This window comes from Marmota flaviventris, chromosome 2 (genome assembly GCF_047511675.1).
Source record: "Marmota flaviventris isolate mMarFla1 chromosome 2, mMarFla1.hap1, whole genome shotgun sequence".
NCBI classification, from domain to species: Eukaryota; Metazoa; Chordata; class Mammalia; order Rodentia; family Sciuridae; genus Marmota; species Marmota flaviventris.
The window spans coordinates 36,910,091-36,924,795 of record NC_092499.1 but is presented as its reverse complement, the minus strand read 5'-3'; the positions used below and the strand labels follow the sequence as shown (position 1 = coordinate 36,924,795).

Here is a 14,705-nt window from a genome sequence, read left to right as displayed (position 1 = left end):
GGAGGATCACAAGTTTAAAGCCAGCCTCAGTAATTCAGCAAGACCCTGTCTCAAAAAATAAAAAGGGCTGAGGACATGGCTCAGTGGTTAAGTACCTCTGGGTTTAATCCCTGGTACCAAAAAATAAAAATAAAATGATACATGAAAAGGTGGGCAAGTGGGTGGGGACACAGAGAAAATAGGCAGGTCATGAGTGGATGGTTGATGAAGCTGAATGATGGGTTTAAAAAAAAAAAAAAAGGCTGTTTCATATAATTTGGTGTACTATAAATGTTTGGCACTTTTCATAAATGAGAATTAAATAAAAGATCATTCTGGCTGCTGGGTGGAGGAAGACTAGATGGGAAGGGGCAGTAGTAGAAATGGGAGGTTAATGTGGATGTGTCTGTTGCTTTAGTTCAGAAATGATAATGACCTGGACCAGGCTAATGCTAGTAGCAAAGATGATCAATGCAGGGTTTGACACATTCTAGAGGTTGCTATAGAAATGGACACAGGGAAAGGCAAGAGAGAAAAAAAGAAGAAAAAACTTTATGCTGTTAGTCTAAGCAACTAGATAAAGGTACCATTTTGAGATAGGCAAGAGGAGCAGGTTGAGGGAGAAATAATGAATTCTGACTTTGGACATGTTAATTTCAAAGTCTGTTAGACACTGAGTAAAGCTTCAAAGTTGGCAGGCAGGTGTCTGAGTCTGGTGTTTACGGAAGAGGATGAGGCTAAAGTATCCAGAGATTTAGCCTGGCTGGGGTCCCTGTGGCCTCACAGCTCTGTCTCTCCATGTTTCCTGCAGGGTACTGGCTGGCACGCTGAAATGAACCCCCAGCACGTCTCCGTCTACCATGGCTACCCTTAATTCAGCCTCTACCACTGGCACCACCCCCTCCCCTGGGCACAATGCCCTGTCCCCACCTCCGGACACCTCCTCCTCCAGCACCCCCTCTGATCCTGTCACCAAAGATCCCCCTGCTGCCCCCTCCACCTCTGAGAGCATGAGGCCCTCAGAGCCAGGGGGACAGCCTCTGGAGTCAGGCTGTGGCCTTGTTCCACCAAAGGAGCCCCAAGAAGAGCCTGGCTATGGTCACTTCCCACCAAAGGATGTGGGGGTGGGAAAAGACAAGGAACAGGAGGAGGAAGGGCTCCCTCCCATGGACCTGAAAAACCACTTATTCTTCACAGCTGGTGGCGAGGCCTACCTAGTAGCCACGCTATCCCTGGCAGGCAGCAGTGAATTCCTGTTACCAAAGGGCTTCCCCTGGGGTGAGGCAGGCATCAAAAAAGAGCCCAGCCTGCCCCTCCTTGCCAATCCACCCCCTGCACATCTTACTGCCCTTCACATTCAACATGGCTTTGACCCAATCCAAGGCTTTAGCTCTTCTGACCAAATTCTGTCCCATGATACCTCAGCGCCATCTCCGGCTGCCTGTGAGGGAAGGGATGGAGCCTTCTGGAGCTACCAGTTGGCTCCAAACCCACCCGGAGATCCCAAAGATGGCCCCATAGGGAGCAAAGGGGAAGACCACAGGGCATTTTTCTGGCTCTGCCTTCTGTGCCGCCTGGGTTTCAGCAGGCCCCAGGCCTTTATGGGGCATACACAGTCTCATGGGGTGAAGCTAACTCTTGCCCAACACCAGGGCCTGCTGTGTAGCCCAGCTGTGCTCCAGGAGGGGGAAGAAGGCTGCATGGCCCTCATAAGCTTTCTGGAACCAAAATCCCTCACTTGCCCCTCTCTTGAAAAGCCCCTTGACGACAGTAGCACAGCAAACATGGAGGAGAATGTAGCCCAGACCAAGGATGGCCCTCCTGAGGCAGAAGTCCAGGGCCTTGTCCTCCCTGCTGAAGAAGTCATGGCTCTCAGCCCACCCTCCCCACATGCAACCCTAACCACCTGGGACCCCAGCCCAACCCAAGCCAAAGAATCGCCAGTAGCAGCAGGCGAGGAAGGGCCAGATTGGTTCCCTGAGGGGCAAGAAGAGGATGTAGGGCTCTGTCCCCCACTCAACCAAAGCTCACCCACCTCCAAGGAGGGGGCAACTCTTCCTGTTCCAGTGGGCTCCCCTGAAGACCCCAACGACCCACCCCAGCCCTACCGCCTGGCTGATGACTACACCCCAGCCCCTGCAGCCTTCCAGGGCCTCAGCCTATCCAGCCACATGTCCCTGCTACATTCACGCAACTCCTGCAAGACACTCAAGTGTCCCAAGTGCAACTGGCACTACAAGTACCAGCAGACTCTGGATGTGCACATGAGGGAAAAGCACCCTGAGAGCAACAGTCACTGTAGCTATTGCAGCGCCGGGGGAGCCCACCCCCGCCTTGCTCGTGGAGAGAGCTACAACTGCGGCTATAAGCCCTATCGCTGTGATGTCTGCAACTACTCTACCACCACCAAAGGCAACCTCAGCATCCACATGCAGTCTGACAAGCACCTCGCCAACCTGCAGGGCTTCCAGGCAGGGCCGGGAGGACAGGGAAGTCCCCCAGAGGCATCACTCCCACCCTCCACGGGTGACAAAGAGCCCAAGACCAAATCGTCCTGGCAGTGCAAGGTGTGCAGCTATGAGACAAACATCTCCCGCAACCTACGCATCCATATGACCTCTGAGAAGCACATGCAGAATGTATTAATGCTGCACCAGGGACTGCCGCTGGGCCTGCCACCTGGGCTGGTAGGGCCAGGACCTCCTCCCCCACCAGGAGCTGCCCCCAACAACCCCCCTGAACTCTTCCAGTACTTTGGGCCCCAGGTCCTAGGGCAGCCTCAGACTTCCATGCCTGGCCCTGGGCTGAGGCCAGACAAGCCCTTGGAAGCCCAGCTACTTCTCAATGGTTTCCACCACCTTGGAGCACCTGCCCGCAAGTTCCCAACACCTGGTAAGCTCCCTGAACTCTACTGTTCTCCCCTACCCAAGCCAAATTATTCTCTGCTTTCTTCCAAGGCCAGCTCCCCACTTAGGTAACCACAACTCCCTCTGAGCACTCTCCTACTCATTAATTGGCCTCCCTGCCTAGCAAACTGAACCTGCACCATCTCTTCCTTGGGCACTAATCTTATCTCTGTCTTCTAGCCCCTGGCAACCTTTCCCCAGAGACCCATCTGCCTCCAAGTCAGCTCCTGGGCTCCTCGTCAGACGGCCTACCCGCCTCACCACCCCCAGATGATAGCCCGTCCCCAAAGGTGTTCCGCTGCCTAGTGTGCCAGGCCTTTAGCACAGACAGCCTGGAGCTGCTGCTCTACCACTGCAGTGTAGGCCGGAGCCTCCCAGAAGCTGAATGGAAGGAGGTGGCTGGTGACACCCACCGCTGCAAGCTCTGCTGCTATGGCACCCAGCTCAAGGCCAACTTCCAGCTCCACCTCAAGACTGACAAACATGCTCAGAAGTATCAGCTGGCAGCCCACCTTCGGGAGGGGGGTGGGGCCATGGGCACCCCTTCCCCAGTCCCCCTGGGGGATGGGACTCCTTACGGGTCTGTCTCCCCACTGCACTTGCGCTGCAACATCTGTGACTTTGAGTCCAACAGCAAGGAGAAGATGCAGCTGCATGCCCGGGGGTCAGCCCATGAAGAGAACAGCCAGATCTACAAGGTGAGGCTGGGGCAGGAGGAGGCAGGAAAGATAAGGGAAAAAGGGTGGGGGTGGAGGGGAGAGACGCAGAGTAGGGAAGTGATGGAAAAACTCAGGGTGACAGAAATGAAGAAGTATGCACCAGAGTTATAAACCGTTTGGGCAGACCTGAAGAAAGACAACAAAGAGTAGTGGATCATGATGAAGTGAAATAGACTTTATTCAGCTCTTCTGATATCTGGGACTGGAGGGAGGGATCCATGTTAGCTCAGTCCTTCACATCACCAGAAATTCAAGAGGATGGAATAAGATTCCATTCACATACTAGGAAGGAGTCCAGGATTGGTAGGAGTAAGAGAAAGAAATTTGGTGAAAAAAACAGTAGTATTCAGGTGGCCATAAAAAGGAAAAAGGGTCCAGAGGATGGAAGGTTGAATGGGGTGGGGAGGTCCTGCTAGTCAGGCTCCATTAGGGGAGGCAAACAAGTCCCCTGAGGTCTGGAGGTGTCCCTTCTGGGCCTATGCCAGCATCTTCCCATGTTTCTAGTTTCTGCTGGAAATGGAGGGAGCAGAGGTGGGCACAGAGCCAGGGCTTTACCGCTGCCTGCTCTGTGCCTGGGAGACACCCTCCCGCTTGGCTGTGCTGCAACACCTGCGTGCCCCTGCCCACCGTGATGCCCAGGCCCAGAGGCGTCTACAGCTGCTACAGAATGGCCCGACAGCAGAGGAAGGACTCTCAGGTCTTCAAAGCATCCTGAGCTTCAGCCATGGGCCGCTCCAAACTCCTGGTGAGAAAGTGGGGACTGGAGGGCATCAGGGTATAGGGACCTGACAGACACATAATGGGTCTGTGGGCCACCAGTAGAAGTAGAAAGGAGCTGTGAGAGGATGAAAATAGGTGATGTGGGCTTCAGAAACATGGGGCTGCCCAGCAATGAGAAGGAACAACAGGCTGTTGCAGGAGAGCAGAGAAGGACAGGGACTTTGCTGGGTAGAGAAAAGAATAGGAAGGGAGGTGAGGAGGAATCACCCCGTGATTCTGAGCAGTGACTAGCATCCTAGCACCACTGAGTATAAGAGGCGGCAGGCTGGAGCTGGTCAAGAGGGAAACAAAAGATAGAAAAAAGAAAAGGATAGAACCTGACTTGTGCTGGGCCAAGATTTGGAAAGAGATGGGAGCTGTAGGCATGGTCCAAAGGCAGCAGGGATAGGAAGAGGTCCTGACAAGCTTTCTAGACTCTTCCTGTTTCTAGGAAGTCTTCAGCTCTAAGGCTGGGCTTAGAGTCCCCCTTAGGCAGTTGAGGTGGTACGGGCAGAGGCTGGTAACAACCAGCCAGGTGCCATTGATCCAGAGGGTACAGGAGACGAGCCTGGAGGAGCTGTCAGAGGTGGGCATGGGTTTCTGAGATTTGGAGAGGCCAGTGGTGGGCGAAGGTGAGGGCACGGGCAGAAGGAACCAGGAACAGGAAGCATTGACTGGTGCTAATTGAATTGCCAATATGCTGGCTGGAGTTAAGTGCTGGAGGGGCCCAGATCAATAGCTAACGATCCTGGCGCAGGGCTGAATGGAGTTAAGGAACTTTTAACACTTTAATTAGGCTGCCACCGAAAATAAATTCCTACACATCTGTCAATTCTTACTTGAGTGGTAATCTCCTCTCCCAGCTAGACCTGCGGCCTCCAGCTCACCATAGCCGCTGCTGCCATTCAACCTCAGCTTCCTTTTTGAGTTCCTCTCCCATTACAGTCTTGGGGCTCCTTGCTTCCAGGGTCAGTCAAGGTGTGGAGCCAAGTTTAGTCCAGTTTCTGATGCCTACTGTTGGGCTTGTTTCTATAAAAGCACAGTGGGCTGGACTCACACAAGATGATTTCTTAGGCCCTACTAGTTCTGACTCTGTAATTTTTCCCTTGGCCCTCTGTATGAGTGTTTCTTTTTGGTAGATTCGTCATCCTTTTCTTCTTCCTTGAGTGGCTGCTTATCCTGCTTCCTCTGCCCTCCCTTCCCTGATGCTTCACTTCTTTAAGCTGACTCTCCCTATCTTACACAGGGAAGGCTCCTGTCACCTCCTTAGCTGAGCCACCCACCCCTGAGAAAGATGCCCAGAACAAGACAGAGCAGTTGGGTGAGTTACTCCTCTGATCCACTTTCCTTCCCTTTCCCCATCCTCATACATCCTGAGATGCTCATGGGCCTTATAGAAATTCAAGCATCCAGCAAGGTCTCCTGCATTAAGGAGCAAAACTGATCAAAGAAAGTGCTCATCAGAGGGAAGGGAGACTGAGCCATAGAGGTGTAGGTGCTTCCACCCTTTCTGAAGACACAAACCTGACCATTGTGCTAACCTGGAATTGGTCCCAGAAGGCCTCACCTGGCTTCTGGCTACTCTTGCCCTTTCTCCCTTTTTCTAGAGTCCACCCCCTACCCTGAAAGCTCTTTGCTATAAATCATCTTAAGGGCTGGGGGGATCTGTGAAAGGAAGAGGAAGGGCTTAATCTCTTTTCTTTTCATCCTCAGCTTCTGAAGAGGCAGAGAATAGGACTGGGCCTTCCAGAGACAGTGCCAACCAGACCACGGTCAGAACTGGGGTAACTAGGACAAGTGGAGGGGGGGGGGGTTCTACTGAGATCTGCTCATATTCTAAAGGCTTTTATCATGCTTATCACTAATTTCATTCAGAATACAACATGTGAGAAATTCCAGCCAGGAATTCATATGTTCAGCACATGCCAGGCAGAGCTGGGCCCAAGGGATGAAACAGGATAGGAGATGATAGGAAGGGACAACAGGAATTTGAGGGAAAAGTGAAGAGAGGAATGGAATTGAGGGTAGAAAAAATTGAAAGTAGTTGGAAGAGAGAGGCAAAAATAAAAGACCTGCTGCAGAAGGAACTAGACATCGATATTCATGCTGCATAGAAAAGAATCCCTGAGCCCAGACAGAACTGTCCTGGCACTCCCTTGATGGTACAGGCACCAGCCAAGTGATTCACCCTCATAGCAAGTCCCACAGACCTATAAATTCCCAGGATTTGGGCTTAGGCAAGACCCAGGAGTAGTTGAGCTCTTGGCCTGTAAATGTTGAGTCTGAGGGGATTCCCAGCCTCTGGTCTCGGGAAGCCAACCTGCACCCTGCCATTTCCAAATTGGAGGGAAGCATGCAGATGCCTGGGTCCTCAGCTCCTCCTCTTCCCAACTCCTGTTCCCACTTGCAGAGCTAGCAGGTGCACTTAGATGAGCACATGGATCCCCTTCCTTTGTAACCACCCCTTCCTGACACGCAGGCCTAGACCAATGACAGATGACAGGAAAGTAAGTGAGCCAGAGACAAGCCTGATCTGAGGTGGCATGCAAAATGCAGGATGTTCAGGCAGTCAGGCGACATCAGCCTCTCAGGGCTCCACCCTCTGAGGTGTGGAGTGAGACTGTGCTGACAAGGCCAGGCCAGAATTTTCCTGGGCCACTAGGGGAGCTGTGGTGTTTGTTTATCTTAAGAAAGGTGCCTGTGTGGGTGGCCTGCTGAGCAAGAGGGAGAAAGCTGCTTCCTAGCAGACAGGTAGGGCCCCTCTACAGGAGAAAGTCAGGGAATATGGAGAGGCAAAGCAGGAAGGAACAAGGGACCCCTGGGTCCTGAAAGTACCCAGAAGAAATGGAGGCATCTCACAGAGAAGGAACAAGATGGATGTGTGAAAGAAAACTTAAGTCCAAGGTAGAGGCAGGTACAGGGCTATCTATAAGCTGGAGAATTGTAATAGGGCTTCAGAGTAAAGGAAAGACACAAACACACAAATTAAAAAAAAAAAAAAATTAAAATAACGATAGAAGCCAGAATGGTGGGAAAGGGCCAGAGAAAAAAGGAAAGCAAGATAGGAGCCTTGGTTAGGCCCAGGGAGACAAGGGAGGAGACAGCTTTCAGGACTTTCAGCAGAGGCTGGGTGGCTGCTATGCCTTCCTACCTGGCTACGTAAGGAGTTGGGGGCAGTGCTACATTGAAAAACCTGAAGCACTGTGTCATGGTGAATTCCCCCTTGCCTGACACCTCCTCTTCTGCCCATCTGTGCTCTCCAGGTATACTGCTGTCCATACTGCAGCTTCCTGAGCCCAGAGTCTGACCAGGTCAAGGCTCATACTCTCTCTCAGCATGCAGTGCAGCCTAAATACAGGTGCCCACTGTGCCAGGAGCAGCTGGTAGGCCGGCCTGCCTTGCACTTCCACCTCAGCCACCTTCACAATGTGGTGCCTGAGTGTGTGGAAAAGCTGCTTCTTGTGGTGAGTATGGATGGGCTGGGTGAAGGTGGTGTAGTAGAGCCTATCAGGGCTGTTCAGGAGGAGAGGAAGAGGCAGGTGTATTCAGGCAAACCTATGTGTTGGTATTGAAGAAAGTAGCATTTCATAGGTTTTAAGTGGGATTCTGGAGTTGGGGGATGCTCAGCATTGAGCTTATCTAGCTGCCTCTGCTTCTGCATGAGAAAACAGCTTTTCCCTCACTTCCATTAAGTCCTGAGAACAGTTATGTGACAGCAGGCACTGACTTGCAAGGGCCAAGTGGCTTCAAGAAAAGATGATTTTCAGCCTGGGGAAGGAGATAACCAGAGAAGAGAGGCAGGAGTCCACACCGAAAAGAAGGGGCCTGACCCCAGGCAGCAATTAGGTGGACATTTTATCCAGAGATGAGGTTGGAATCTCTGGGGAAAGAGCTTGGCACAGTTCAGGTATAGATACAGTGTAGAGGGTTCTGGAGTAGTATAGGGGGTGGTAGGTTATGGTGATGAAGCTACTCAGAAGCTACTCAGATTTCTCACATTATAGGCCACAACTGTAGAGATGACCTTTATGACCAAAGTGCTACCTGGGCCCATACTAAGCCCTCTGGAGGACGACCCAGCACCCCCCACTCCTGGGCCAGAGCCCACACCCAGCAGAGACCAGGCAGCAGGTAAGGAAGGGGACAGCAGCACATCTCCAATTGACAGGAAAGGGGACCTGGTCTTCATGCACCAGGAAGGTCCTAGATGACTGAGGCCAGGTCTGTCACCCTGGATCAGGGAGGTGGGATGGAGGGATGACCAAAGTAGCCTTTTTTCACCATATCCTGTTTTCTTTCTTGTAGAAGGCCCTAACTTGACCCCAGAAGCCAGCCCAGATCCTCTTCCTGATCCTCCCCAGACCCAGGTTGAGGTCCCAGACAAGCCCTCGGGAAGCCCCGATCATCCCTCTTCTTCAGCCCCATCTCCTGTCCTTCGGCCTGATACCCAAGCTGAAGAAGTGGCTCCTCCATCCACAATGGCTGAGGAGGAAGAGGGGACTGTGGGGGAGCCCCGCTCTGCAGAGCTAGCCCCAGCTGACTCTCGCCACCCTCTGACCTATCGGAAGACCACCAACTTTGCCCTTGACAAGTTTCTTGATCCTGCCCGGCCCTATAAGTGTACTGTGTGTAAAGAGTCCTTTACCCAGAAGAATATCCTCTTGGTTCACTATAATTCTGTCTCCCATCTTCATAAGATGAAGAAGGCAGCCATTGACCCCTCTGGCCCTAGTCGGGGAGAAGCTGGTGCCCCACCCACCACTGCTGCCACCACAGACAAGCCCTTTAAATGCACAGTCTGCCGAGTTTCCTACAACCAGAGCTCCACCCTGGAGATCCACATGCGATCAGTTCTGCATCAGACTCGCTCACGGGGGGCCAAGACTGATGCCAAGACTGAGGGGCCAGAGCGTAGTCAAGAAGAGCCCAAGGAAGGAGAGACAGAGGGGGAGGTGGGCACTGAAAAGAAGGGGCCTGACCCCAGTGGTTTCATATCTGGACTGCCCTTCCTAACCCCACCTCCCCCTCCCTTGGACCTGCACCGATTTCCAGCCCCTCTCTTCACTCCACCAGTCCTACCCCACTTCCCTCTAGTGCCCGAATCACTGCTTAAACTCCAACAGCAGCAGCTGCTCCTGCCCTTCTACCTCCACGACCTCAAGGTGGGGCCCAAGCTGGCACTGGCTGGGCCTGCACCTATGCTTTCCCTGCCAGCTACCACTCCACCTCCCCCACCCCCACCCCCCAAGGCTGAGCTAGCTGAGCAGGAATGGGAGCGGCCCGCCCTGGCAGAGGAGGGGAGTGAGGCAGGGCCCTCCTCACCACCCCACCCATCACCCAACGAGGCTGCCCGTACTGCAGCCAAAGCCCTTCTAGAAAACTTTGGCTTTGAGCTGGTGATTCAGTACAATGAAGGAAAGCAGGCTGTGCCCCCTCCCCCAACGCCTCCTCCCCCAGAGGCCTTAGCAGGTGGAGACAAGCTGGCCTGTGGAGCTTGTGGAAAGCTCTTCTCCAATATGCTCATCCTCAAGACACATGAGGAGCATGTCCATCGCCGCTTTCTGCCTTTTGAGGCTCTGAGCCGGTATGCAGCTCAGTTTCGAAAGAGCTATGATAGCCTTTACCCACCCCCTGTGGAGCCTCCCAAGCCTCCTGATGGGTCTCTAGAGCCACCTGCTTCCCAAATGGGCCCACCTTTCCTGGTCCCAGAGCCTGAAGCAGGAGGGGCCCGTGCTCCTGAAGAACGAAGCCGGCCAGGAGGACGCTGGCCCCTAGAGGAGGAAGAAAGCTCCAGAGGGAATCTTCCTCCCCTAGTTCCTCCAGGCCGCCGCTTTTCCAGAACCAAGTTCACGGAGTTCCAGACCCAGGCCCTGCAGTCTTTCTTTGAGACCAGTGCCTACCCCAAGGACGGAGAGGTGGAGCGGCTCGCAAGTCTCTTGGGTCTAGCTAGCCGTGTGGTGGTAGTGTGGTTCCAGAATGCCCGTCAAAAAGCACGCAAAAATGCCTGCGAGGGTGGGCCTGTGCCCACGGGAGGAGGCACAGGGGGAGCTTCTGGCTGCAGGCGCTGCCACACCACTTTTTCCTGTGTTTTTGAGTTGGTGCGGCACCTCAAGAAATGCTATGACGACCAGACCCCTGAAGAGGAGGAAGAAGAGGCAGAGAGAGGGGAAGAGGAGGAAGAGTTAGAAGAGGAAGAAGTAGAAGAGGAACAGAGTCTGGAGCCCCCAGCAGGGCCTGTGGGTCCATCACCGGAACCTCCAGAAATGGAGGAGCTGAGCCAGGCAGAGGCAACAAAGCCAGGAGGCAAAGAGCCAGAAGGGAAGGCTCCTCCCTCACCTTCCCCAGCTCACAGCTGTGACCAATGTGGCATCACTTTTCCCAGCCAGGACCTCCTGACAAGTCACCGCCGACTACATATCCTGCCATCTGTGCAACCCAGTGCTCCCCCTCAGCTCTTAGATCTACCCTTGCTAGTGTTTGGGGAGCGAAACCCTCTGGTGGCAGGGACCCCACCAGTGCCAGGCCCACCCCTCAAACGGAAGCATGAAGAGGGCAGCCTGTCCCCCACAGGCAGTGAAGTAGGGGGTGGAGGGGAGGGTGAGCCCCCCAGGGACAAGCGCCTGCGTACTACCATCCTGCCTGAGCAGCTGGAGATCCTGTATCGGTGGTACATGCAGGACTCCAATCCAACACGCAAGATGCTTGACTGCATCTCTGAAGAGGTGGGGCTCAAAAAGAGAGTGGTACAGGTCTGGTTCCAGAATACCAGGGCCAGGGAAAGGAAAGGCCAGTTTCGAAGCACTCCTGGAGGGGTGCCTAGTCCATCAGGCAAACCCACTGTCACACCCACCCCTGCACCTTTCCCTAAATTTAATCTCCTATTGGGCAAGATGGATGATGGGACTGGGAGAGAAGCCTCAAAGAGGGAAGCACCTGCTTTTCCCTATCCTACAGTCACCCCTACTGCAGGACCTCTGCCTTTCCTGCCACCTGGGAAAGAGGCCATCACATCAACAGAACCACTGTTACCTCTCCCACTACCCCCTCCACCAAGTGAAGATGAGATACCAGAGGAACCATCTAAAGCTTCTCCAGAAAGTGAGGCTTGCAGTCCATCTGCAGGAGACCTAAGTGATTCATCTGCTTCCAGCCTAGCTGAACCAGAGTCCCCCAGTGGAGGGACCAGTGGGGGGCTGGGAGGTGGGAGTGGGATTCCAGATGGAATGGGGCAGCGGCGCTACAGGACCCAGATGAGCAGCTTGCAGCTGAAGATCATGAAAGCTTGCTATGAAGCCTACCGCACCCCAACCATGCAGGAGTGTGAGGTGCTAGGGGAAGAGATTGGGCTGCCTAAGAGAGTCATTCAGGTCTGGTTCCAGAATGCTCGAGCCAAGGAAAAGAAGGCCAAATTGCAGGGGGTGGTTGTGGGGAGTAGTGGGGGCAACAGCGAGGGCCCCTTGGCAGCCCAGCGCACCGACTGCCCTTACTGTGATGTCAAGTATGATTTCTATGTTTCCTGCCGAGGCCATCTTTTTTCCCGCCAGCACCTGGCCAAACTCAAAGAGGCAGTCCGAGCCCAGCTGAAGAATGAAAGCAAGTGCTATGACTTGGCCCCAGCACCTGAGGTCCCCCCAACTCCCAAGGCCCCACCTGTCACCACACCTGCTTCAGTGCCCATTGGAGCTGCCCCAGCCCTGCCTCGCCTGGCCCCAGTGCTCTTGTCCAGCCCAGCTCTGGCCCAGCCACCACTCAGCAGCTTAGCTCCTTTCAGCTCAGGTGAGTGGGAAGGCTGGGAGGAGTTGGACTTCTGAGAACATCTCCCTTTAATGCCATGCCCTTCTGTTGCCTTTTTTACTTTCCCAGGTCCAGTCTTTCCCTATGGTCCTCCTTTGCTTCCAGCTATTAGGAGAAAGGAGGGAAGGGGGGCTGGAAGCTGGGTGGTGGGAATGTGACTATAGAAGGCCATGGTTGAGAGAAGAGAGGTCAATGGGAGCAGAGGTGATGAACCCTTCATCCCTCTTTTCGTCTTCCTAGGCCCTGCAGCCTCCTCAGGCCTCCTTGGCCTTGCCACTTCAGTCCTGCCTGCTACCACAGTGGTCCAGACTGCTGGCCCCGGACGCCCCTTACCTCAGAGATCTGTGCCCGACCAAACTGACACCTGCACAGCAAGCACCACGGACTCTGTCCCGGGCCCACTTACCGAGCCCTCCGGGGACAAGGTCTCTGGTGAGCGAAAGCCAGTTGTGGCCCCTACCAACCCCTCCACTGATGCCCTCAAGAACCTCAAAGCATTGAAGGCCACTGTCCCAGCCCTGTTGGGGGGCCAATTCCTGCCCTTCCCATTACCCCCCACAGCAGGGACATCACCGCCAGCTGTCTTTGGCCCCCAGTTACAGGGGGCCTACTTTCAACAGCTCTATGGCATGAAGAAGGGGCTATTTCCCATGAACCCTGTGATACCTCAGACCCTCATTGGGCTGCTCCCCAATGCCCTCCTCCAGCCACCACCCCAGCCCCCTGAGCCCACAGCCACAGCACCTCCAAAGCCTCCTGAATTGCCTGCTCCTGGGGAGGGGGAAGCTGGGGAGGCTGATGAGCTGCTGACAGGCAGTACTGGCATCTCCACTGTGGATGTGACTCATCGCTACCTGTGCCGCCAATGCAAGATGGCATTTGAAGGGGAGGCCCCAGCTACTGCCCACCAGAGATCCTTCTGCTTCTTTGGACGGAGTTCTGGGGGTCCCATGCCCCCCCCACTGCGAGTGCCCATCTGCACCTACCACTGCCTGGCGTGTGAGGTGCTGCTGAGTGGGCGTGAAGCCCTGGCCTCCCACCTGCGCTCCTCGGCCCACAGGCGCAAGGCGGCCCCACCCCCAGGGGGCCCACCCATCACAGTCACCAACGCCACCACTGCTGCTCCAGCTGCTGTGGCTTTTGCCAAAGAGGAAGCAAGATTACCTCACACGGACTCCAACCCAAAAACTACTACTACCTCTACACTTCTAGCTTTATAAACAGATTAACCAAGATGGGGAGAGGTCTCCCTCTTCTACCCCAAGGGGTGTTTGGTGGGAACTCAAATCCCTCACCCCAACCTTTGGCTCTGCCCACCTCATGGGGATCTTTCAATTCCCACCCTCAGTGGGCTTCACACACCCCACCTCCAGCAGAGTCCTGCCTCCTCCCTCACCCACAGACACACTTTGATCCTCTTCCTCAGCTCCTGGCAGATGTAGCCCTTGCCCATATGTTTTCATAGACAGACAGACACATACCCCTTGGCATCTTGATTATTCATACTTGTCTGTGTATCATACATAAACCTTCTCTTGGTTCCACCTTCCATTTCCCCAATGAATTCCCAGCCCCCCTCCCACTTCTATAAACACAGACTATCCCATAATATTCCACTAACTGAGAAAACACCAAAAAAGGAAAAAAAAAAAAAAAAGAAGAAGAAGAAGAAAGAAGGAAAAAGAAAACCCAAGACAAAGAAGGGGGATGGAAAATAAACTGCCACTCCCCCTTCTTCCTACCCTCCTTGTCTAGAGCGACATACCATTCTCAAACTCTTTCCAAAAACCCAATTGGCTCCCAAAGTTGGAGCCTGGGATGGGCAGGGAGCCCACAAAACTCTAAACCAAACTGGAGGTTGGCAGGGGGAGAAGTGCTTCCAGTTCACTCTCCCCAAACCCATCCCTCAAAACCCTCTCCTCACCTGATGGGGGCTACTGCGGCCTGGACTCTAGGGGAAGCCGCCGACAGGAACCCCTCTGCCAACCCCCACCCCACACCCTGGGAACTGCAGTAACTTATTCTCAAAGGCTTTAAACACAGAGATCCTCTCAGCAGCCGTGGACCTGCCCCTTGTCCTAGCCCTGCCATGGGGTGGTCCAGCCTCCAGGGACCGGCGCTGCCCACCAACGGCAAATCCAAAGTTCTTTTAAAAACTGAAACACACACAACCAAAAAACGAGAGCGAGAGTGCGTGCACGTGCGCACAAAAGAGAGATGGAGAGACCAGTGGAATGAACTAAAGAAAAACAAACTTGGAAAATACAGAGAAAAAAAAAAAAAAGAAAACTCTCCCATCAAACAAGTGTTTTTTCCTGTTTGTGTCCCCCTTTCCCATAAGGGTTTCTTTAGACCACCTCATCTCTGGAAGACCAGATGGCTTTAATTCCTTTCTGGGGGCTGGCAATTCTCACAGGACTGGAAGCAGTGCAGCCTTCCCCTTACAGTGAGTGCCCAGGTGCAGAGGGAGGTCTGGTAATGGGGAAAGGGCCTGGACCCTGAGGAGACATGTCCCTGTGCCCTGAACTGAGTATTTATCAGAACAGGT

General features: G+C 53.9%; 1 protein-coding gene across 1 annotated transcript; it reads left to right on the top strand.

The window, feature by feature from the left end:
* The first annotated feature begins 839 nt into the window (after nucleotides 1-839).
* Zfhx2 (zinc finger homeobox 2) lies at nucleotides 840-14,435 on the top strand. The gene is made up of 9 exons (XM_027920093.2): nucleotides 840-2,871; nucleotides 3,066-3,583; nucleotides 4,109-4,349; nucleotides 5,610-5,684; nucleotides 6,077-6,135; nucleotides 7,627-7,827; nucleotides 8,368-8,494; nucleotides 8,669-12,139; nucleotides 12,398-14,435. Exons 1-9 carry the CDS (start codon nucleotides 840-842, stop codon nucleotides 13,375-13,377), a joined length of 7,704 nt encoding a protein of 2,567 aa, XP_027775894.2. The 3' UTR covers nucleotides 13,378-14,435.
* Nucleotides 14,436-14,705: the final 270 nt, after the last annotated feature.

Excerpts from the sequence above, each read along its gene's own strand:
- Zfhx2 (XM_027920093.2), top strand. The coding sequence starts at position 840 with ATGGCTACCCTTAATTCAGCCTCTACCACTGGCACCACCCCCTCCCCT. Across the intron at positions 5,685-6,076 it reads GAACAAGACAGAGCAGTTGG|CTTCTGAAGAGGCAGAGAAT; the intron begins GTGAGTTACTCC and ends TTTCATCCTCAG. Across the intron at positions 7,828-8,367 it reads TGGAAAAGCTGCTTCTTGTG|GCCACAACTGTAGAGATGAC; the intron begins GTGAGTATGGAT and ends CTCACATTATAG.